Source organism: Zeus faber, assembly GCF_960531495.2.
Source record: "Zeus faber genome assembly, chromosome: 1".
NCBI classification, from domain to species: Eukaryota; Metazoa; Chordata; class Actinopteri; order Zeiformes; family Zeidae; genus Zeus; species Zeus faber.
This window is the reverse complement of record NC_137193.1, coordinates 11,690,271-11,715,662: the sequence shown is the minus strand read 5'-3', so window position 1 is coordinate 11,715,662 and position 25,392 is coordinate 11,690,271. Positions and strand designations below refer to the sequence as shown.

The 25,392-nt window shown below is 46.9% G+C and overlaps 1 protein-coding gene across 1 annotated transcript in view; it reads left to right on the top strand.

The window, feature by feature from the left end:
• The window catches only part of myo1g (myosin IG), a 49,286-nt gene extending 24,452 nt beyond the window's left edge, over window positions 1–24,834 (top strand). Inside the window, exons 18-21 of the mRNA XM_080009398.1 lie at window positions 3,196–3,300; window positions 4,721–4,834; window positions 9,682–9,839; window positions 24,587–24,834. Coding sequence (XP_079865524.1) covers window positions 3,196–3,300; window positions 4,721–4,834; window positions 9,682–9,839; window positions 24,587–24,749 — 540 coding nt within the window. The 3' untranslated portion in view covers window positions 24,750–24,834. The remainder of the gene's footprint in view (window positions 1–3,195; window positions 3,301–4,720; window positions 4,835–9,681; window positions 9,840–24,586) is intronic.
• The last annotated feature ends 558 nt before the right edge of the window (window positions 24,835–25,392 follow it).

Below are 25,392 nucleotides of genomic sequence, written 5' to 3'. Positions count from 1 at the left end.
GCTAGGAATAGGCTTCTGTCCTGTCCTCTTGGTGGCACAGTGCATTCCACTGCTGCCTCGCAGCCAGAAGGTCCTGGGTTCCATTCCCGCCTGGGCCGCTGTTGGCACCGCGCTCCGGAGGGTTATCTCCCGATGAGGGGCCTTTCTGTGTGGAGTTTGCATGTTCTCCCCGTGCTCACATGGGGTTTCCTCCATGTAACATATAAGAACCCCCACCAAAAACATGCACAGCAAACATCGTCTGACCAGCGATGGACATTGAAGGTTGGTCCCCGGGCGCTGTACTGTCAGCTGCCCACCTCTCACTAAAATAAATTTCACGGCCTCCGTCTGCGTGTGTGTGTGTGTCGGCCATAACTGCGCGTAATGCATGTGTTGCGGCGTGTGTGTGACAATAAAGATGAGCTAAGCTTGTCCTGTTTAATCTTTAATCAAGACGTAGACGCCGCCCAACGCTGCCAGGGCTGCTTCTCACAGCAAGAAAAGGTTCTGAGGTTGATGCGTTGTCCCAGGGGGGCCAAGGCATCAATAGGAAAGATCAAGTGAACAGCTTGTGTGCTGAACACTTCCTGGTCCGAGGGCTGATAAGACGAGGAACACGGTTGTGTGTGTGTGTGTGTGTGTGTGTGTGTGTGTGTGTGTGTGTGTGTGTGTGTGTGTGTGTGTGTGTGTGTGTGTGTGCGCTTAAAACAGTGCGTGTCGAAAGGGCATGTCATCTCGCTGTTAAACGGCGCACAGACAGGCCTTGAAGGTACTTGAGGTGCTTGAAATCTAGTTTGATAAAAAAATCCAAGTAGCCCGAACCCGAACCTGAATTCGGGGACAGATTTCTTTCTTTCTTTCATGTGATGACCTGTCTGAAACCTTCAACACAAATAGGCTGACAGTATCAATGTGGTCAAATAGACTTTGAATCGTGTTTTATTTAGGATAATACGTTTTGCCGAAACCGCATTCTGGACTACAATCGCCATGTGACGGGGAGATCCTGCGTAGTGCCGGAGAACTTCATAACCTGCAATTCCATATCGAATACTAATACCAATCCCATAATTCTGTATGGCTTTCTCCACTCGTGTCAAAACAAGCGCCAAACAACAGACGTGCATTCTGGTTCTGCATGTGATGTAGGTCATGGTAAACAGCAATATGACTCACAGCTGCCGGCCGGTGAATACAGCCCTTCTGTAATGACTCTCACAATCTGCTCATTTAGGGGCTAATCTGGGCTTGTTTGGTCGCTGGAAGCGTGAAATGTGCCTTGAGGGGACGGCGTACAACGTGCAACGTGCAACGTGCCGCTGTAAACCTTGAGCCGCACCCACACTTCATTTGTTATGAGGCACGTGACGCACGCGGCTCCTTTAACCCCTCCTAGACCCCGCCGAGAGGTAATTACGCTCAAGGCAGCAAAGACCCGCGGATTCATTCGTTCGCTGTGGAATTGAGCCGCCCCGAGTCACGATTTGAGTTTTTATTGACTCGTTAGTGACTCGTTTTGTATTTAAAATTCGTACATACGGTTACAATACAATGCGTCTACTGTATATATATGGATTGAACATTAGAATGCCGAAGGGGGGCTCTGATCAAACAGACCAGTCGTTGTGCCTCGGGAACGCCTCAACGGCCCCGCTTTATCTGACTCCGACACTGTTTTTGCCTTGATCCCACTCTGTCTTTGACTCGTGTGGCACAGAATCACACGTTTTACCGCGGTGTTTCAAATTTCACAATAATCTAAGAAATTGGGCCAGGGCTGCCGCCATGGCACGCGACTGCTAACTCGCAGCCGCGCTTGGGCAGTACTGCGGAAAGATGATTTACTTCCCTGCCTTATGAGCCCGACAAAACAGATAGTTGTAACTAGGACTGGATATCAAGGTTTTACCGATGGCGTTTTAAGATTCTTCTTTTTGATCGTCATCTCGATCGATTCTACTTTTGATTCCTATTGTGTATGTTTCCGAGGGCAACAATACAACTTACAGCCGGTGGAGTGAAGTCATCCTCATTAAATATAGGTGTGTAATATACGTTCAAGTTCAAGAGGTTATTTGTCAGTAAGCTCTATAAGCTCTTCAAATACAAAAAATACTAAAATGTGCGTAACCGAGACGAGGTGCTCGCGCAGGCGGCCGCAAGGGGCGGTGCCACAATCGGGATTCTGGCTTCTATAATTATATGATAGAATAAATTGTCTGTGTTGTATTAAATATACATTTAAATCCTCCTAAATGAAACTTTCCTTAATTTACCTCCAGAACTTACCTCACAGAGTACAAGTCCTGGTGTGTGTGTGTGTGTGTGTGTGTGTGTGTGTGTGTGTGTGTGTGTGTGTGTGTGTGTATGTGTGTGTGATTATAAAACTTTAGTTGGACATTTAATCTTCATAGGTAAAATGCAAGATTATGTTGTTAAAGAATGCCGCCTTTTCCCGGCAAGAATGCAGATATCGGGCATGTGCAACAAGTAACAGCCGGCTGCGGTGAATTTGATAATACCGGCATAAACCGACAAAGGCTGTGTAATCCACCCAAACAAAGACAATCGTATTGATTTTCCAACCCAATGACCAAAGAGAAAAGCTGCACCCGTGCAGTTCAATGCCGTGATAAGTTGACAAATGTTTTAAACAGTTTTTTGATTATCTCAAGGGGGAGCTTTCACTTCATCTATTTTTTTCCACAATTTATTTATTTATTTATTTCCATTTTTGGTTGCGATTGACAGCGCACAAAAAGGGACGTCATAGACGCGAGGAATCGTTCGTCTCGGAACAAGGCGATTCGGGTGAAGCCGGCAACAAGATGGTTTCCCGTCGTCGTCAAAATCGACACTCGTGCCCGGTTCAGGAGTGCACGGGTCGGCGTTCTTCCCCGACACGGTTTCAGCTTTCGGCAGCAACTCACAGCTTTTCATCGAGCGCTTCATCTCCAATAACCAGCAACTGTTCTAACCGCTGCGCGAAGGCATCAGAGAGCCGGGGCGTCGGGGAGCGTGTCTGGTAACGGCAGCCGGAGGCTAAGGGCTTTGATCTGCTGCTTATAGAATCAGAGCGATACGAGGCTTGAAAGAGCCTGGGAGAGGTTATGGAAAATTTTCGGACTCATGGGGGAGCGATCCTCTGCTTCTCGGTCTGTTGTGGGTGGCGTTAGTCCCCTTAGTGTGATATGAATTGTTTGATCTCCACAGGTGAGGGACTGTCCTCAGACCAGCTCGGGCTTCATCAGGGCGGCCAAGGAGCTGAAGAGCAAAGACCAGTACGGCCATGTTCTCTTCTCCAGCTTCTGCAGGAAGGTACATGCGGAACGCACCGGAACAGAAATAAGTGACCAGGAGTTTCCTCCGTTCTGTGTTTAAGGCTGTTAGACTCCATCTCTTCCTCTTGTCTTCTTGTCTAATTACAAATCGCCCACTCATCTAAAAATGGAACCGGCTCGAAACGTGAGGATTACCCACAGTACACCGATCAGCCACAACATTAAAACCACTGACAGGTGAAGTGAACAACATTGTTCATCTTGTTAAAATGGCACCTGTCAAGGGGTGGGATGTATTAGGCAGCAAGTGAACAGCCAGTTCTTGAAGTTGATGCGTTGGAAGCAGGAAAAATGGTCAAGCGTAAGGATCTGAGCCACTTTGACAAGGACCAAATTGTGATGTCTAGAGGACTGGGTCAGAGCATCTCCAAAACGACAGGTCCAAAAGTGGTCCAAGGAAAGGCAACCCGGGGACAGAGTCATGGGCACCCAAGTCTCACCTGATGCCCCTGGGGAGAGAAGTCCAGCCCGTCTGGTCCGATCCCACAGAAGAGCTACTGTCGCACAAATTGGTGAAAAAGTTGATGCTGCTGTGATAGGAAGGTGTCAGAACACACAGTGCATCACAGCTTGCTGTGTGTGAGGCTGTGTAGCTGCAGAGCGGTCAGAGTGTCCATGTTGACCCCTGTCCACCACTGAAAGCTCCTACAATGGACACGTGAGCATCAGAACTGGAGCATGGAGCAATGGAAGAAGGTGGCCTGGTCTGATGAATCACATTTTCTTCCACATCATGTGGATGGGTGGGGTTAGGGTCCGATCCGATGGAGCATCTGTGGGATGTGCTGGAACAACAAGCCCGATTCATGGGGGCCCCACCTCACAACTTCCAGGACTTAAAGGATCTGCTGCTAACGTCTTGGTGCCAGATACCACAGGACACCTTCAGAGCTCTTGTGGAGTCCATGCCTCCATGGGTCACAGCTGTTTTGGCGGCACGAGGGGGAGCCGCACAATATTTGTGGTTATTTGTGAGGGTTTTAATGTTGTGGCTGATCAGTGTATGTGAAAACTACTAAACTACCACAGAAGTCTATTTAACTTTTAAGATTTTGGTTTTCAGTTTGGGCCTGTTTCGAATCCATTGGAAAAATCGAGGCGATCTGCACACTGAGCGTTATCGTACCTTGCGTTGGACTTGGTCTTATCAGTTTCCTGCAGCAGTGGATAATCATGGCTATTTTGTCCCTTATCAGGGATTTTAGTAAGAAGGCTTCCAACTTAAGGGGATGTGCAATCTGGCGGCCGTGAACAGAGTGCAACACAACAGAAATGTCGACCTTAATGCATCAATTTGAAACATTGGCCTGGTATTCCTCCTCTGGATATACGACCGCTTTGGCCTTTTTTTGTCCCGGCATCTCACCCCTCGGCTCGCTCCCCTCCCAATCTTCCAGGTGAACAGGTTCAACAGGAGCACGGACCGCGGCCTCCTCGTCACGGACAAACACGTCTACAAGCTGGAGCCGAAGAAACAGCACAAGGTTCTGAAGAAGCTCCCGCTGGACGTGGTAAGTAGCACACGCCGACTGGAACGCCGCCACTCTGGGTGTTTACATCAGAGCACGCGGAGAAATATACACACGCTCGCTGGCGAATACCCTCTCAGGTCCTCGCCGAGGCACGTGTGAATACACTGCTACAAACACACGCTCGCACGCTTCTAAAATCGACAAAGGTCTCATGAGGGATCCAGGATCCTCTGAACGGCAGGACCCGCATGAAATGAACAGAGACTTAAAAGAGAAACAAACACGCGGCCTGCCGGGGCAACGCACACACACACACACACACACACACACGCACACGCGCACGCGCACACACACACACACACACACACACACACACACACACACACACACACACACACACACACACACACACACACACACACACACACACACACACACACACACACAGACCCAAACACACATATATACACAAATCTGTGAATACGCTCACATACACACACACACACACACACACACACACACACACACGCACATATGCACACACACATGCACACATGGGTGATTACACTCAAACACACACACAAAGTCACTTACACACAAACATGGACTTATACAATAAAATCACAAACACACACAATTTCAAACCCACATGCATACACAATTACACGTACACACACACACACACACACACACAGGGGTGGGAAACGGGGGCACGGCGTGTTCCAGAACACGGTGACACCAGATGAACGTGTGCACGTTGAGTGGCAGATGGCGCTGTCCCGGGTCAAAGAGGAGGGCGGGGCCCAGGCGGCTGGACAGGTACGGAGTGAGAAATAATGGGGCTGGATGGAGGGAAGAGAGGAAGGGGGGGGTGGAGGAAGAGGTGTCTGACCTACATTCAGACCTACATGGTGGTGTAGGGGTGGGGCTGGGGGAAGCAGCGGTACAGTGCACACTGCTGCAGTCGAGGTGTGTGTGTGTGTGTGTGTGTGTGTGTGTGTGTGTGTGTGTGTGTGTGTGTGTGTTGTGTGTGTGTGTGTTTGTGTGTGTGTGTGTGTGTGTGTGTGTGTGTGTGTGTGTGTGTTTTGCTATACTTGTGAGGACCGGTTTCCGAATTGACTATTTTGTTTTGTTTAGAAGCGCACCACAACCATGGGTCCTCACTTACCAGGAATATTTAGTCAGACCTCACTTTGATTCCAGTACAAAAATGTGTGTGTGTGTGTGTGTGTGGGTGTGTTCTGTGGCAATAAGTGTGTGCATAATAAGTGTGCATGCATGCAGATATGTGTTAGATTGTGTATGGGTGATTGCATATATGCACATGTCTGTGTGTGTGTGTGTGTGTGTGTGTGTGTGTGTGTGTGTGTGTTTTAATCTAAATAGATAAGTGTCTTTGTGTGTGTGTGTGTGTGTAAGTGATTTAGCAAAAAGTGTGTTTATGCACATGTTTTTGCATGTTTGTAAAGGTGTGTATGCATATCTATCTGTGTGTGTTTGTGTGTGCGTGGGTGAGTGCATATCCAAATGTGTGTGTGTGTGTGTGTTTTAAATTAACTATGCACTTGTTTGTGGGCATGTGTGTCTGTGTGTATGTGGGTTTGCAATAAATGTGTTAGTGTGTGCACCATGGATGAGCGTGTGTGTGTGTGTGTGTGTGTGTGTGTGTGTGCGCGTGTGTGTGTGTTTCATTTAAATGTATAATGAGAATCTAGATCTGTTTATTCGGCCAAGTACATTTTCATATCCAAGGAATTTATCTTGGTGAGGGGTTGGTGCATTGCTATATAGACATTAGCGTAAAAAAAGTGTAACAGTCTAAAACAGAGAAAAAAAAAATACAAAAATATACAGAAGTCTATTTGTGTGTACTGTATGTGTGTCTGTTGGTGCATGTGTGTAAAGGTGTGGACACGTGTCTATGTTCTTGTTCATGGTTGACTGCATAATGTGCAGGGTGTGTGTTTTAAATTAAATGCGTGTGTTTGTGTTAATTTATTAGTGTATGTGTGTGTGGTTCATTGTGTGTATGCGTGCTTGAGCCCATCTGTCTGTGTGTAACTTTAGTGTGTGGAAATGTGTGTGTGTGTGTGTGTGTGTGTGTGTGTGTGTGTGTTTGTGTGTGGTCCTGCAATCGTACCATATGTGGTCTGACCTGTGTGGGTTTGTGTATATGCACGTGTGTGTTTGGGTGAATCTCAATGCGCACGTTTCCGTGTGTGTGTGTGTGTGTGTGTGTGTGTGTGTGTGTGTGTGTGCGCTGTGCCACACTGCGACACCACCAGCACCTCAGCGCTGGGTTCTGCAGTCTGGGACGGACCCGACTCATTTCACGCCCTGATCTGTGGAATTGGATCAGGGATCTCAGTGGAGCGCAGGGAGATAACCACAGGGAGCAGAGCCCAAATTTAGGAAGTGGAAAGCTCCACGTGTGTGTGGTCACACAGGTCGGCACGACGCTGGTGGTCCACCGGCTGAGGTGGCACGGACTCATCCAAAATAATAATACTCAAGTTAGAACTGTCACAAGTTTTACATAATCTCATCATCACAATTATTATTATTTTTTATTTTTTTGCAAAATGGTTTCATTCCAAATTCGGAAATAGAAATGTTGTAATAAACAGAATGTGAATTAGGTGCGTTTTCATCAGTTGGGTTGAGACAAATTAAAGGTCAAATATTTACTCTAGCACGATGTTCAACGCCTTCCCGATCCGCATCTTGGTGTTTGGAGAATCCCCTTTCATGACATTATTATTATTATTATTATTATTATTATTATTGTTATTATTATTATTATTATTATTATTATTATTACTATTATTATTATTGTTATTATTATTATTATTATTATTATTATTATTATTATTATTATTATTATTATTATTATTATTATTATTATTATTATTTTGAGTTTAGAGTAAATGTAGATTGTTGTGGTTAATGTTTATTTTTTTACACAGTTCCTTAAGAAAATGTTCGGCCATTCTGCCCTGAGAGCAGAGCTTCGTTGACAAAAACAGTGATCGACCTATGATGTCAATACATCAGGTCTCCTAACTAATGAAATTGCGGCTGTGCTCCGCATCATCGCTATGGAGCCTCTACTTTACAGTACCTCCGTCTCAGCACTGTTCCCAGCGTGGAAGGACAGGTTGTTCTCCAATTGAACCCCCCGCCCCCTCCACACACACTGGATTAACCTGCGTTTTCCGACTGGTGTGTGTGTGTGTGTGTGTGTGTGTGTGTGTGTGTGTGTGTGTGTGTTTGTGTGTGTGTGTGCGCGCATGTGCGTGTGTGTTCATCCACCAGCTGTAAGAGGCTTAACATCATGCCCGCTCTCGCTTCCTCTCCTCCCTCCATCCACTACGCTGTGTCCCATTCACTCCACCTGTCGTCTCGCCGTTCTCCTTCTCTCCGTCCATCCCTCCATCCGTTTGTCCCTCATTCTTTATTTCATGTCCTCTATTTCTCATCCCCTCTGTAACAACTCTCCTCTGTCTCTCTCTCCCACTCTCTCTCTCCCCCTCCCTCTCTGTATCTCTCTCTCCCTCTCCCCTCTCTCTCGCTCTCTCTCTCTCTCTCTCTCTCTCTCTCTACTCTGTATCTCTCTCTCTCCCTCTCCCTCTCTCTCTCTTTCTCCCTCTCTCTCCCTAAAACACACACACTTTCTCTCACACACTCCCTCTCTTCCTCCCCTCTCTCTCTCTCCACTTCCTCTCAGCCACAACAAATCAGTGTGTGGAATTCCAACTGGGTCAAACCCTGCATCGCCCCTCACCCTCAGCCATGTACACTCAGGACTGAAATAATCCACTAATGTCACTGGTCCACATTTTTTTTTTTTTTTGCCATGATTCCACAGGTTATATTCACCAAGGATAATGTCAACTGTAAGTAGGTTACATTCCAAAGCACTGCAAGAGAGGTTTTTTTCTTCGCTTGTGATATGGTCGTTATAGTTATTTTACTGTTCTTTTCGAGAGATGGATAGCAAATAGACAAAATAGGATTATGCAATAAACCTTAAAAATAAACAATAAAGCAAAATTATTTTTTTATTTAACATTACTGATTATTACTCCAGCGAACAATATTAGTTTAGTAGTGATGTGATATGCTGTTATGTTATTCAGTGTGTACTTTCATTGGGTTGGAGTCACTGGATCAACTTAAAGAAGTGCTTTCATTTTTTAACACTAGACGCAGGCACAGGCAGAGATGTTGCAAACACACCACTTTATTGTAGAGAGCGGCAAGCTGGAACAAGCCGGGAGCAGGTGGACGGATGTCATGACAGAGGCTCTCTCCGTGTGTGTGTGTGTTGGGGATGGGTGATTTACCTGTTGCTTGTTGATTGCTCTGACGAGCAACGGGCGTACAGCCACCCTCATCCCGGGCCCAATCACCCGAGACAGGTGTGGCTGCTTAAACCGCACCACCCCCACACCACAAAAGGTTTCCTTCAAAATGTGCAACTCGGTTTCTCGATTTCAAGTAGTGAACACACTAAATATATTTGCTTCACTAATTGTTGAGACAATAAAGTTGAAGTTGATCCAATATTTTCAGTGTATTTTGTCAATAGATCCAGTTAAGATTTTTTAATCATTGTCGCACACTGACTGTCAATATGCATTGCTCTGTTATTTTATGACCTTGGACCTGCTTCAAGATCAAAACTGATCAAAAAGAATAATTTTCTTTTCATTTTTCTTTTTCCGAAATAAGCTCCTCGCAACACATCTTGATCACCTTTACCTTTTCTTTATGAATCACTGCACACGCACAGACACACACACACACACACACACACACACCATATCCACGTCCTGCTGTCTGGAGACTAACGGGGGCCTCGCGATGCGTTTCGTTGCCCTCAGCTGACGGGTGTGAGCGTGACCAGCGGAGTCGACCAGATGGTGGCGCTGCACACGTCCTCCCAGGACGACCTCCTGCTGTGCCTGCAGCGAGGGGAGCTGTGCCCCAACCAGGACCGGGTGGGGGAGCTGGTGGGGGCCCTGGTGGACCACTTCACACGGTCAGTGCTGCACCTGAACGAGGCGTAACGTGGCTGATATAAATACATCGTTAAGAATTTTCCTTTTTTATATTTTTATTTGAGATGTCTCTAATGTCTCATGAAAAATGAATTATTTGTATTATACTTCCGTGAATCTATAGCTGTCTATAGTGATGAAAGTCCATAGTTTTCCGTAAAAAGTAATGGTTGGTTTTGGTGGTCTGTGTTGGCCAAAAAAAGCGATATTCAGTACATTGACACGCACACTTATCAGAATAAGGTGTAAAATCAGAGTAACCATGTATAAATTATGAATAAAGTTTTTTTTGCATTATTTTGATTCCTTCACCCAGCCCAGTTTACATGGCCCATCCGCCAAAATATCAAATTGTGCTGTGTGCGTTCTTTTTGCGGCGCACCTTTCGGTGGAGACCTTCCTGAAAACATCGAGGAATTTCAAAATCCATCATCACCACTAATACTGTGGCATACTGCTACCGTTCACCACGTAAACAAACTCAGTTCGGGAGAAGTTCTGGTCTTTTGATGTCTCTGCATTGAGCTGGAATTGTTCTGGACATCTGACTTATTTATTTATTTAAGATTCCTAAGTTATTATTTGAAAAAGGTTTTGAGTACTCCTGCTGTAGATGCATGGAAACAATATGAAAGACGGTAAATAATCGAAACCCGCTCGTAGTGCCTTAGATAATGTGGTGTTTGGTTGGAGTAAAATTTGGAATAAACACTCTGGTCCTCTATGGAAAATGTTTTGGAACTATGCTGTTGACGTTTCATTCGTATCACACCAGACGAAGAGCAGGAGTAACATACATCCCTGACAGCTGTGTGTGCGTGTGTGTGTGCGTGTATGTGTGTGTGTGTGCGTGTGTGTGTGCGTGCGTACGCGCGCGCACGCGCGTGTATGTGTGTGTGTGCGCGCGCGCGACGATGATGTCACAGCATGAATAACTGGCGTGAAATGAATGAGGCGCGGTGACATTTATCACTGACAAGTAGGAACCGGTTGCGTTGCCGCCACCGTTCATAGTTCAGAATCACGGCGTCGGGCAACATCCGTCTCTGCCAGACGGATTTGAACGGCACGACCCACATGGATCATTGTTGTGCGTGCATCCACCCATGTGTTCGTGGATGTTGTCCACTTTGTTTGTTTTTCATCGGGGGGGCTGCTCGGATCATTCTGGACCCCCAATGTAGATTGGAGATCGGGGGGTATCGGGTTTTGGTGTTTTAGGGTCTGCATGTCAGTGTGGACCTTGTGGCAGCTGCGCAGTTTCAAGCGCCGGAATAACAGGCGGCGGCCATTGGTTGAGATCAGGGCTCCACCAGGGGTGTGTGTGTGCCGCTCCCGTCTGCCTCCACCCGCCTTTGTGCCACCATCTGGGGGGGGGCGAGGGGTCGCGACCTCTGCAGGACCCCCTTCAAAAAGAGACTTAAGTGACAAAGTCAGTGGTGAGCCGTGGAAGTGTGGCGTGGGAAGTGTGTGTGTGAGCGTGTGTGAGTATTGTCATCATCCCTCCTCCTCCTCCATACACACACACGCACACACACACACACACACACAGAATTAACTTCCCTTCTGCCAGGAAGTGAATTCCATGACTTTGGGAGTCATGTGTGAGTCATTTTGTATCTCGCATCAAGGTTTCGGCATCTGCTGATGCAGGGAAGACGGAGTCAATGGACCCATTGTGGTCTTAGGTCTCTCTCTCTCTCTCTCTCTGATTCTCTCTCGCTCTCTCTCGCTCTCTCTCTCTCTCTCTGCGTTTCCCTGTCATCCCCAATTCAGACATTAAATAGGGATCTGAGGGTCCTGGGAGTGTTTTCTAGTTGAGCCAGTGAATTGGGAGCGTTGCAGCGATCTGGGTCAGACGAGGAGACTGGCTGGTAGCGGGACGAGGTGGAATCCAACTTCAAAGTTGACGCTCGGCGGCGGCAGCGGCTGGTGCAGACAAGCTGTCTCGCTCGCTGTGATCTCACATCCGACGCTCCATCCCTCCGCAGAATGCATTCCTCCACTCCCATCCCTCCATCCGCACCACTCCTTTATCTCTCTGACTCTCTGTCCCTAGGTTTCTCTTCCTTTCACTGGGCTCTCAGCTGTCAGCATGATTGACTTAAAATAAGTTATGTTTTTACTACTATGTATAGTATTATATATTTATTATAATAACTTATGATAACGTGTGTGCGTATGTTTGTGTATGTTGTTTTGTGGGTGTGTGTGTGTGTGTGTGTGTGTGTTTACAGAGGGTGGAAGAGGGGGTTACACACTCAGGCCATCTGGTGGGACAGCTGGGAGAGTGACTGGGCTAAAGACAGGATTTGGGATATGATCCACCCAGTATTAAAAGATTGGGAAGGATCCCACACTTTAAAAGGCAATTCAGGTTTTTTTTTAGCTTATTTTATATATAGTAGTGTAGTAGTATAGTTTATAGCATAAAAAAGAATCTTTAATTGTCAGGCTACAACACATGCACATGCTTTGGATGGTGGCCGGTGAAATGCGGCCTCTGCATTTGACCCATCCTGGCTTGTCCTTCCTCCGTGGGGTCAGCCAGGAGCAGTGGGCAGCATTTGTCAACGTGCCCAGGGACCTTATACCAAGTGTCCATGGCTGGTCAGACGATGATGTGTGCATGTTTTTGGTGGGGGTCCTTACGGATGGTAGGTGGAGGAAACCCCATGTGAGCACAGGGAGAACATGCAAACTCCACACAGAAAGGCTCCTATTTGGGAGAAAACCCGCCGGAGCACGGTGCCAACAGTGCCCCAGGCGGGAATCGAACGCAGGACTTTCTTGCTGTGAGCCACCGTGCCACTGTAGGTTAAACTATACACACACACACACTGATATACCCACCAGTCAGCCACAACATTAAAACCAGTGACAGGTGAAATGAATAACATTAATCATCTTGTTCCAATGGCACCTGTCAAGGGGTGGGATATATTAGGCAGCAAGTGAACAGTCAGTTCTTGAAGTTGATGTGTTGGAAGCAGGAAAAATGGGCAACGTAAGGATCTGAGCCACTTTGACAAGGACCAAATTGGTGAAAAAGATGATGCTGCTGTGATAGGAAGGTGTCAGAACACACAGTGCATCACAGCTTGCTGTGTATGGGGCTGTGTAGCGGCAGAGCGGTCAGAGTGTCCATGTTGACCCTTGTCCACCACTGAAAGCTCCTACAATGGATACGTGAGCGTCAGAACTGGAGCACGGAGCAATGGAAGAAGGTGGCCTGGTCTGATTTTCTTCTACATCATGTGGAGGGTCGGGTGCATTCACCGAGGGAAGAGATGGCACCAGGATGCACTGTGGGAAGAAGCTGGTGGAGGCACTGTGACGCTCTGGGCAATGTTCTGCTGGGAAACCTTGGGTCCTGGCTTTCATGTGGATGTTATTTTGACACGTACCACCTACCTCAACATTGTTACAGACCAAGTACACCTTCATAGCAATGGTATTCCCTGATGGCAGTGGCCTCTTTCAGCAGGATAATGCAGCTTCCACACTGCAAAAAACTGTCCTGAAATGGTTTGAGGAACATGACAAAGAGTTGAAGGTGTTGACTTTGCCTCCAGATCTCAATCGATGGAGCATCCATGGGATGTGCTGGAACAACAAGCCCGATCCATGGGGGCTCCAACTCGCAACCTCCAGGTTGCGAGTGCTGCTAACGTCTCGGTGCCAGATACCACAGGACACCTTCAGAGGTCTTGTGGAGTGCATGCCTCTATGGGTCACAGCTGTTTTGGTGGCACGAGTGGGAGCTACACAATGTGAGTGATTATTAGTGGTGGTTTTAATGTTATGGCTGATCGGTGTATTTGAAAACTACAAGTGTTAGTTGTTGTTGTTATGTTGTGGCTATATACTGTGTGTGTGTGTGTGTGTGTGTGTGTGTGTGTGTGTGTGTGTGTGTGTGTGTGTGTGTGTGTGTGTGTGTGTGTGTGTATGTATGTATATATATATATATATATAAAATGACAGTAAAACGGAGACTTAATTAGCTTATTTTCTTAATTACTGGTTAACACTGCTGGTCCGCAACAGTGTGTCCAAATTCAAACTAAATCTTTGTTCTTAACATTCTTAACATTCATTCAGTTCAATTTTAATTCAAGGAGTTAGATTCAGAAAACAACCATTCAGATGTCTTTTTTTGTACTTTCATTTAAGTGAAAGAAATGTGTAAATGTTACATAACAAGCCTGAGGGCTTGGGAAACTACTTTTTATCAAACAGCTACACTCAAAAAAACGCTTATTGTTTTTCATCTTTCTCGTGTTCATTTCCTTTATAACACCAAATGAATGTGACGCATTGATCTTCTCCAAAACTGAACTTTACAAAACCTACACCGAAAAGACTCCAGGCTTGGTGTTAATGTGTTTCTCTATTATTTAAAACATCTTACTGTCTGCTCCGTAGTCTCTAAAGTCCTTGTACTTCTTCTGTCATCATTTCAATTATTTTATTAAATTCTCTGTCTCTTTGCCGTCCCGTGTTCATCGCTAACATCCGCCCTCTTCTTCGGAATTGGATTTAATTTTCTCTCGGCTTTCATTTTCTCCATCTTTTCATCGGACTCGTCCCCCGGCCCCCCTGCGTCGCTGTCTGCTCTTTTTCACATCAGCACTTTCATTTATGAATGTGGAAAAACCCACGATCGTGGCACATTAATAGATGTCTTAAAGCTAGGTCACCCCTCCCATCCCAGTGCAGCCCCGAAAAACTCAAAGCTGATAGACAGACAGACAGACAGACGGATAGATAGATAGATAGATATACAGACGGATAGATAGATAGATAGATAGATAGATATACAGACAGATAGAGACAGATGGGAGGGAAATTGCAGTGCTTTAACAGTACACATCAAAACAATACTGATGATAATAATAATAATAATAATAATACAATTTTGAATAATGGCAATATGCTATAAAATAAATAAAAAATGTTTTTTTATTGCCAATAGGATAAATCCCCCCAAAATAGAAAAATAAGGGAAAACTGCCAATATGCAATAGACCTAGTAACGAACTTAAATATAGAAAAGTCTTCATAAAAATAAAAAAAATTAAAAATATATATATATATTAAAAATAAAGCAAAAAAAAACATAAAAAAATATATATTGGCAATATGTAATGAACCTAAAAGAAAATCACAATAAATGTCTTTAGTTATATACAGTGAAGTTATAGATGTATACAGTATACATATACATATACATAGACAGTACATGATGTGTCTGGTACACACACACACACACTGTGCCCAGTCACTGGCGTTAGAGGACTTGACTTTCTCTTCGCCCCCGTTGGACACCACACTCAATAGTTGTGGGCTCCTGCAAATGGCTTCTCTCTGTTCTAAACTCAGCTTTTTAGGTCGTACTTGGCGTCATCTTTGCCTGAAATAGCCTCCTCTGTTCCTCTTTCTCCCCTCCACTCCCTCCCTCGCTCCCTCGGAGGCTTGTCCTCAATGTGCTCATCTCTGAGATGGCCCTGGACCAGTCGGTCCCCTCGCGCCGTCCCTCGTTCCCACACTTTCCATGGTCATCGTGTCCCTCTTTTATTCACTCTTTGACTTTGTCTACTTTGGCGCTATCATTTATCACCTCTCGGGGGTGTCAAATTGTCCTGAAATTAAGACGTTGACCAATGTGTGACAATATGTAACCCGGAAACTTTTGACCACATGAGACCATTTGAATTGCAAGTCACTCTTGAGTTTTCAGAGACACGGTTACTACGCAGGGCTCAAGGCTCAGTCCTTGATTTATTTTGTGGACTTTCTGAATTAGTGATACTGGAGTCACTGGCGTCTCACTCTCAAACATACCTTTGTGGGTGACAGCGTGCAGGCAGTCCTCTGATTCACCACAATGATGTCAGAATACTTGACATGAGGCGTTTTCGCACCGAACAGTTCTGGGGACTCGCTGAGTGGAACTAAGAACTGGGGAGGTCCCCCGACAACTAGAAACCCTCGAGGGCTTTTTTCTTCATGGTTGCGTTCGCACTGCGCTGGAACTCTGAAGTGACGTCCTCCAACGGGGTTTTCAGCGTGAGTTCCGGGTTGTATTTACTCTGTAATTTTCACTGATTTCATCTCGTCAGTTCACCAAAATCAGTATCCGAACAAATTTGAGGCGAGACATAAACGACCCAGCCGCTGGATCTTCACTCATATTAGATCCGCAAGACGTCGTTTAAAAGTTAGTTCTGACTGTCGTAAGGCACGGGCTTGCATCGGGACAGCGCACAGGGTTTTTGTTTTTGCTTCATTCAAAAAACATCGGAAAATAAAATAAGTTAAATAAATACATCTATCATAAAAATACTGTTTTCATTGTTTTTTATTTTTATTGGTTATTTTTTATTAGCGCTGAGAGTACGTGGGCTGGTTTGCAGCCAGGACAAATGGGAGAGATTCCGGTCAAATATTATCTGTGTTTATTGAGCTTAAAAATAATTGATGGGCAGGCTATATAGAGAATGACATCATCAAGGCATGTAGATATATAATATTTTTTTAATCAATATTAAAAATAATATAAGTCAGTTAACGCCATTTTAAAAATAAATAAATAAAAATTAGGACTTGAAAAAATGACTACTTGAAATCAAATAATTTTCGTTTGTGAACAATAAGTTACAAGTGCAGCTGCTTTTATAAACATTTCACTAAAATAACATTTTGATCAAATCAAAAACAAAATACATATGGCAGGTAGATCAAATTAAATAATAAAGTTTGCGGTGTTGTCCGTCTTCGTTGGGACGTCCCGACGACATATTTTACAAAATGAATATTTACAATCTGCTTTAGGTCGGACTTATATATCCAAAAAAAACACCAAAATGTGGATGTATGTGTCCTAATCACACATCATCTTTCTGTTTCTCCTCAGAGTTCTAGACGCTGGAGCTCCGTGTCTACTGTGTTTACAAGCGCCACCTGTCCACGAGGGAGGGGGCGGGGCTTAGTTCTATATCGACAAACGTGATTGGTCAGTGAAGCTCTCAGATCAGCTTTGGATTGTCCAAACCGATTGACTTCCCGTGGCAACTTGCCGAACGGAAACTCTGCTTGCGATATGTGTCTGCGAGTGCAATATGAGTCTTTAGTGTGCAAGAGGCTCACCTCGTCCCATTTTGGTTCTGAAATTCAATTTCTTTCACCTCAAATAGTCTTATTCAGTCTCCGCTGCCCTGAATTGGACCCAATGACACTCTATTATCTGTCTATTGACAATCAATTTGACGTGTCACGCCGTTCCCCGCTCTCCTGTTGACTGGGGGGGGCTAAGCGGATTTCCTCTTATCTCGGCGATGTGGGGATTGCTTTTAGAATCAATCAATGCGGGCGAACGCGACGGAGGCTCGGTGACGCACGTTTGTTATTCGAGACGCGTAGGCCTCGCATAAGAGCATCGCCGAGCGCAGGACGTGGCCGCTGGCATTCTTGTAAGAGCCACAGCGGATCCAGCGGCACACACTGCCCCTGTTCCATGATTGAGATCTATAATGGCTCGACATGTGTTCCCTTTGCTGTTGTTCCGGTGTGACTCATCGTTCTTTTCAGTCTCAGGATCCATCCCCCCAGCCTCCCCTCAGGTTGTGGAGTGCTGATGGTCGAGATGGGCACCGCGTGTTGGATGACGACCACGGTGATAATTATAACGTGAGGATGGGGTTTGATGAATTTAATGACCACAATAGCTCCCTCGCGCTACCTGCTGGCCGGGGCCACCAAGTCCGCAGGTAGCCTCAGATAGACGGGCTGTGCAGTGCCCCCACTGACCCCCTGTGGCCAGGAGGATGCGGATTCGGCTGTCGTTCCGGTGACAGTTGTCAGGCAGCCGAGAAAGCGGTAATTAAGATTGCAGAGAAAATTGCAGGCCCGGCTTGAATGCCGTACGTGGGTTGGAAGGGTTGTACAGAACATTGGGACTGTTGGATTGATGGAAAAGGGGTTAGGCACAGGGGTTTTTGGGAGGGAGGGAGGGAGGGAGGGGGCGTGCGAGGATGGAGTGACTGTATCACCAAAGTCCGTTTGTGAAAATGAACGTGCGTCTCAACCCGATGAAGCGCCCCCCCCCCAGCTGGTTTTGACTGCTTGACTCGAAATCAACGGGCAAAAAGCGGGAGCGACGTCAGTGCGAGCCAGTAAACGGCTTTGAACAAGAGCGCCTACCTCGAATGGAGGCCAGATCCGTTCTTGTAGGTTTCTAGTAGTAAACTGCCCATTTGCCTTCGACATTTGATGAGGTACTGAGGTTAGGGTTGCCATCGGTATGGTATGGAAGTAGTAGTTTAGAAGGATCGTTTCTGTCACCCGCTCTGTGACCCGGACAGTTTTTTTTTGTTTTTTTTTACCCCCCCCCCCTCAGAGTCATGGCGAGATAAGCGCCTCCTAACCGCAGCATCCGATTAACTTTCCTACACTCTGCTGGAAAAAAAAAAGAGCATCTTCTCTGCTGAAGAAGCACGGTAACTTTTGAACCGTCGTGCCTCTTTATGCATTACTTATGATCACTGGAAAAACTATGTGTTATTGAAGAATTATATGATAATTATAATTATATTATAATTATCATATCATATCATTATTAATTATATTATTATATTATTATTATTATTAATTATAATATGCAGCGTCAAGCCAGTCATCATTTCAGCGACAGTTGGGGCTACGGTGGCGGAGGAGGCAGAGCGAGTCCTCCAGTAATCAGAGGGTTCCTGGTTTGATCCCCGACTCCTACTGGCAGCACGTCGAAGTGACCTCAATAGGTGAATGTGAGGCATGCACTGTAAAGCCCATTTACCTCTTTCCGCTGTAATAATTGTTTGCCGTGTTCGCGTCAACCACTTCCGCCGTTTTTCATCCTCCGGCCCATCACCGCTCTCGCGGTTTGTGCCGGTGTCTGTGGTTTTGTTCTGCTTTGTCAGTCTTTGGACGTCGCTCCGTCTTGTCCTCCGCCGAGACCCAATTACACCTGAATCCGAAGACAAATTATGCAGAGTGGCACGCCGAGGCGGATGTGGTGGGTGGGTGAACACATTGGAGGAGGAGGCTGCATGCCAAGGAAGCACTTGCGGAAGAGATGAGAGATTGTGGAAGGGAGGAAGGAAGGAAAGGAGGAAAGGATGGTGGAAAGAAGTGGGGAAGGAAAGGAGGACGGGGTGCTGGATGATAGGAGGGACAAGAGGGTGGGAGGAGAGATGGACTGATGGACAGGAAGGAGGGTGGTAGGGAGGGAAAGGAAGGAGGCAAGGAGGGTAGAGAGACGGAAGGAAAGGGAGGCACAAGGGTGGAAAAAGGGAAGGAAAGGGGGACATGAGGGTGGAAGGAAGGAAAGAAAAGGGGAGGGTGGAATGGAGAATGGAGGGAGAGAGCGGTGCGGAGGGATGGGATGAGAGATTGTGGTTGGAAGGAAAGAAGGAAGAAAGGAGCGACGGACGGGTGGACTGGAGCGAGGGAGGAGGGAATGGAGTCACCGACACTGATGGAAACGTGAAGCTGGAAATGTGAAGTTCTTTTTGGGCCGCTCTCTCTCTCGCTCTCTCTCTCTCTCTGTCTCGCGCTCAATTTAACTTACTCGACCTTTCTCGCTTCCCAACAACTTTTCAAACTCCCTTCCTCTCGCTCATTAAGGCGGTGTTTGATTTGCGGAAGGCGTGATGGTGTGACTAACACACCGTTAGATGCAGAGCTCGCCCCCGAGACGCTGCCTTGCTATTCATAGCTGCGTCTTTCAAGCCGCGGAGTGTTCTCTGGGAGGGAAGGTGTGCGAGCGCCGATGTGTCCGTATAGACGTAGGTCCTGTTTGTCGGCTGCTCACGCGGGGGCGCACGCGGGACCGTTCACACCTGTGGCCCGAGGACCGTCGCCTCATCCGACATCGCTGTGATTGGAAGTCACAAATAATTATAGATACCAAACACATTCCGGCCACGGCCGATGACCGGCCGGCTCCGCGTCAGTCGGGGAAGTCTATTTCCCTCTGGAAATCTATTTTCTTCATTAGAAACTCAATTATTCAAATTATTGTCCTAGAGAAATGGTTTTTAATTATGCCTTTCCACTATTGCCACAGTGAATGACGCCTGCTGTCTGTGGGGCTCGGTACCGAGGGAGGATTGTGTAAAAGGTCTCCGTATACACCATTTATCTTACATGGTTGTTGGCCATCTGGGAATGGTGTGAATGGGACTTGTGTTAATGGACAGGCTGCTTTTGGTCGGTGTTGATAACACCCTTAAATAGAAAAACGAAGACACAGGCGTGCGCGCGCGCACACACACACACACACACACACACACAATGGGACAGAGGTACAAAATCCTAAATCGGTTTATCAAAGGACTGTGACTGTATCGTTCTAAAGGGAGAAACAAAGTCGCTCACAAACCGACAACGGCACACAAACATCTTTTATCTGCAAAGACACATTATTCCTCCGGGAGCCGCTCAGCGCCGGCTCCGTGTTCATTTGATTTCCGTGCACACAATGGGACCGCGCCCCCGGGAGCCTAACGGCCTCAGTGACACACCGGCACAGCCTCGCCGGCCGCCCCAGCTTCTGCTGCACATAAAACAGATCATAATTCTTCATAATGGTGGGACAGAGGCATGTGTTCACATTGGATTCGCACCGGCCAGCCCTACATAGGAGCCAGAGGGGAGGAGGGCAAAGAGAAAGGAGAAGAGGAAAGAGCTGAGGAGGGCAGAACGAGGGATGGTGGTAGAGGTGGAGCCGCAGAGGAACGGCTGCTGCTGCCGGTCCGTCACAATAACTACTTTTTTTGGATGCTTTATTGTCCTCGAAATAATTGTGATAAACGATATTGTCATTTTAAGAACATTTTTTGCCACTGATATAATTCAAGATTCAAGATTCACGATGGTCACTGTGAAAACTCCGAAAGACAAGGAGTAGATCACGATTTTGCAGGATTCTTCTGTCACCGAGGTACTGTTTAGGTTTTGTCGTGTTGATACTTGGAGTAGCGGCGTCGTTCCCCACGCTGTGAAAAAACGCTTTAAAGCCGCTGCACCCAAGTCTTATAATGATAGGGAATACCCTGTTTATTCTGGCATCATGTTGGCTATAATTTTGGTGATATTCTTATGTAAACAAACAGGCATGGAAACACAACGGGCAATAATTGTGGTCAGAAAAATGTACTGTAGGTTATGTCCATAAATCGTAAGTTAAGTCAGTATATTATTTCTCGTGACAGGCCTCGCTGTGGCCCAGTTCTGTCTGTGGGTTCAATCTTAGCATAGATGAATTGTTTGTAAGTCCAACTCTGATTGAACCTTCATCTGTTAAAACGCTGTGAAACCTTTTAATGTACACTTAAACGCTCTCTGTGCCCAAGCACAGCGTACTTTCATCATCACAACTTAACCAATATCAGCAGCGGATGTGAACCCATGAGCACGACACAAAAAACAGTCAGGTAAGAAGTCAAAGTCCACAGGGTTTATTAAAAAAAAATGAAAACGGGCAGGGGTCAAAACCAGGAGATCAGTCAGAGAAGGAAAACATATCTGGCAAGGAATAGGCAGAGAATCATGGTCCAGGGAATGAGGCAGAGAATCAGGATCCAGGAAATCCGATAGAGAATCAGAGCTCAGGGAATCAGGCAGAGAATCAGGGTCCAGGGAATCAGGCAGAGAATCAGAGTCCAGGAAATCAGGCGGAAAATAAGAGTTCAGGGAATCAGGCAGAGAATCAGAGTTCAGGGAATGAGGCAGAGAACCGGAGTCCAGGGAATCAGGCAGAGGATCAGAGTCCAGGGAATTAGGCAGAGAATCAGGGTCCTGGGAAACAGGCAGAGAAGCAGGGTCCAGGGAAACAGGGCGAGAATCAGAGTCCAGTGAATCAGGCAGATGTTCGGACGGAAGGTACAGGAAACAGGTAGTAGTGCAGGAAAGCTCAGCGTAATGCAAAAGACAATCTGGCAGAGAACAAAGGGAAGTGGACCGGTATTTATACTAAGGGACTAACAAGGGAATGAGCTGCAAGCAGGCAAAACCAGGTAAAAGGAAGGGAGTTACAGCAAAGCAAAAGGGAGTGGGCTGATCTGAAATGACATGGAGGCTAGTGACATGGCATGAGGAAATGATGAAAACAAAACATGAAAACAAATATAAATACCGGGAGATCAGGGAGATTTCATGTCAGACACAAATCTATAGAAACCCATCTCGCCACTAAAAGGTTACACATATTTTTGTGTGTGCTTGTTGAACCATCAGTGAAACATGGCCTCGGTGCACGTTGAGTACAAGTTAATCCTCTCACCATAGCCCTGTGTTGGATCTCGATCACACTGGGCCCAAAGCTTTTTTACGTCTCAAAAGGATCACTATTCAAATGGACTGGAACCCCAAATATCCGGCAGTCATCTCACACTTGGACGAACGGAACCAAACACCATCGGCGTAAAGTCCCCCCGTAACTCCGCCGCAGCAAATCAGTGTGTTTGAGACTTGCATAGAGCGCCTCACCCCGAACCCCAACCTTCTCACAGTTTGAGGCTTTACACCCACTGCGGTGGAAAAGAAAACGCACCATCTTGATACGCCCCCCCCCGCGCGCACCACCACAGCCCCCCCACTGGCTCAGCGTGGAGGTTCAGAGCCCCCCCCCCCAGTGTCGAGTTTCACCGGGACCTCCCCCTGTTGAGTCAGTGAAATCACTGCCTCACAGTATCACTGTCGGTCCCCAATCGAGGCCCGGGGAAGGTCGGTGAGTTCTGGGTCGGGCGTGTGTGTGTGTGTGTGTGTGTGTTGGGGTGGGGGGGTGGGTTGGGTTTGGTGAGGGGCAGGGTTGCTGACAGCTGGTTGAGGGAGTTTTTCTTTTTTTGGGGAGGGCAGCGTAGGAGTCGGACGGGGGAGAACAAGCGTGTCTTTGGAGAACGATACGCCAAGGCTGCACCTGTTTGAGCAGCTTATGAAGACCAACCACCAAAGCTCTGAGCGCCTCGGGGAAGGGCTGCGTGTAGGTCCGGCCGAAACGCTCCGGTGATGAAAGGCCCGGCTCTCTTCGGAGACTCGGCTCTCGACGAGTGACTCGTGTGAGAAGATTTGGTCAATTTTCCAGCCCTTCGCTTCGCAGGGCAGCGGTTGTTTTGTTTGTAGCTTTGTGTTTTTAGATGAGGAGTCCTTTTTGGTAGAAACCGGCCTTGGGTAAATTAAGGAAAATTCCTCAAATTTTTTAGATTAGAATGTGCACAAAATGTATTCAGCGCCGAGAAATAGTCCTCCGCTACTGTGGATGCTCTGTGCTTCCCAAATTTGCCCCTTCCTGTGCCAGATTTATTTGCCTTAAGCATTCATCACATGATCCATAACATACTGTTGCTATGCGATGGAAATTCCCCCTCAGTTTACTTACACGCGCTCAATCATTTCGCTGCCTTTTCGCCGTCTTTCAGTTATGATTTCCCGTGAAACCTTTTTCAGTAATGTGGAGGTTAAGTGTGAACAGCAGATAGGAACCATGCAAACAGTGACTCATATGGATCTGTACTCGCGTGAGAACATCGGCGGTGATCTCACAGTCCCCCGCGGGTCCGTGACGTAGGTTCCACACGAGCTGCGGTTTTTTCTCCCTGAGCCATGTGAGCGTGCTGGGTGGAGGCTGGTTCTGCGCGCCGGGGCCGCCCTGGGGTCGCCGGGGTCGCTGGGAGCCCCAAGGCGGAGGTCATCTTCAGCTCACTGTGCAGTGGGCGGGCGCTCCACCAGTCCGCCCTCCATCCTCCTCCTCCTCCTGCTCCTCGTCCTCCTTCTTCCTCTGCCTTCTCCTACTCGTTCCCCCTCTCTTCCTCCTCCTCCTTATGGTTCAGGCTCCTCTTCCTCCTCCTCCTCCTCCTCCTCTGCCCCCTCCTCCTCCTTCTCTTCCTCCAACTCCTTCGCCTCATCCTCCTCTCCTTATTCCTTCGGCTCCTGCTACTCTCTTCCTCCTCTTCCCCCTTCTCCTTTTCTTCCTTCTCCTCCTCCACATCCTCCCTCTCCCCCTCATCCTGCTCTTCTTCCTTCTCATCTTCCCTCTTCTCCTCCTTGTCCTCCTCCTCCTCGTTCCCCTCCTCCTCCTTCTCTGCGTCATGCTCCTCTTCCTCCTCCTCATCCTCTTCCCCCTCCTCCTCCTTCTCTTCCTCCAACTCCTTCTCCCCGTCCTCCTCCTGCTGCCCTTCCTCCCCCTTCCCCTCCGCCTCCTTGTCCTCATCTTCCTCCTCCCCTACAGACCTTCCCTTTGCAGCCAACCCAGTCAAGGACATCCCCTCTGTGTTAAATATTTGAGCCAGAGCTCATAATATGTGAGTGGGCAGAACTTACAAGAAAACATTCAAAGGAAGTAAAGTAGAATAGAAAGAGATAGAGATTGAGCATGACCTCGTCCAAATGGTGGGGATAAATAATGTTTTTCGATCAATTTTAAGTTGGAAAACAGATGTTCTTCAGCCAGAGTAGATAACACCACAAGAAAAATATTTCAGTCGGTGGAGAATTACGGGCTCAGAAAAATGCCCATTCAAATGCAAATACAGTACTACAGCAATAATACAAATCTACTCAGTCGCTGTAATGTCACTGTAATATGAATCACTCTTTTCGAGTATCGCGCTCTATAGAATCGCACACTTTGTGTCAACTTCTTTGTGCTCATGAATAATCCACAAGACGTCATTTTGTGTGTGTTTTCCAGCGTGAGGAAGGTGCCCTTCCCTGTGAAGGTTTGCCGGTCGGCCGTCCAGCTCCACATGCGGGGGAAGCCCAAGAACGTCACCGTGGAGACCAAGGCCGGCCAGATAACCTCCGACTTCAAGAAGAGCAAAGACGGCTTTGTCCTGCTGCTCCCCGCGAACTGAGTCCACGGGACGTTCAACACTTACCTCAGGGGCTTCCTCACCCTGTCCGGATCCTACTTTTTTTTTGGTACCTTTTTTTCAGCACCCACCGGCACACCATTGAAAATGGCGGCGCGACGAGCCCGTCTAGTCTAAATTAGCTTCTCGTACGCGCCAGGTAAGCCAGGCTGGACCTGTGCGTCTCGTCATCTACTGAAATTGCTGTGCACGCTTTTCTTACCTGGGAAAAAAAAAAAAAAAAAAAAGGAATCATTGATCTAATGATTTCAGAAATTGCATCAAATAACTATTGGCATCATCTGTTAACAGTATATCATCTACAGCCCTGGGAGTGTCTTGTACATTGAACAACCATCCAGGTGGCGGTCCTGCAGGACAACAGGGGTCATTTAATGTTGCCTGGGTTGAGGCGTCTGCTCGTCGAACTCAATATCCAATATTCCTAATACTGTGTGTGCTCCCTGCCTTTAAATCTGTGTACGACTATAGAACTGATCGAAAGAATATATCGGAGAGTTATTCCGGATTTGATGTCGATGTTTTTTTTTGAGAGCGTCACATTGTTTTTATTTGGCTGCCCCGAAAGGACATTTTAAAATGAGAAAGAAAGTGGATTTTTCTGTCATAAAGTAAGACATGAAGG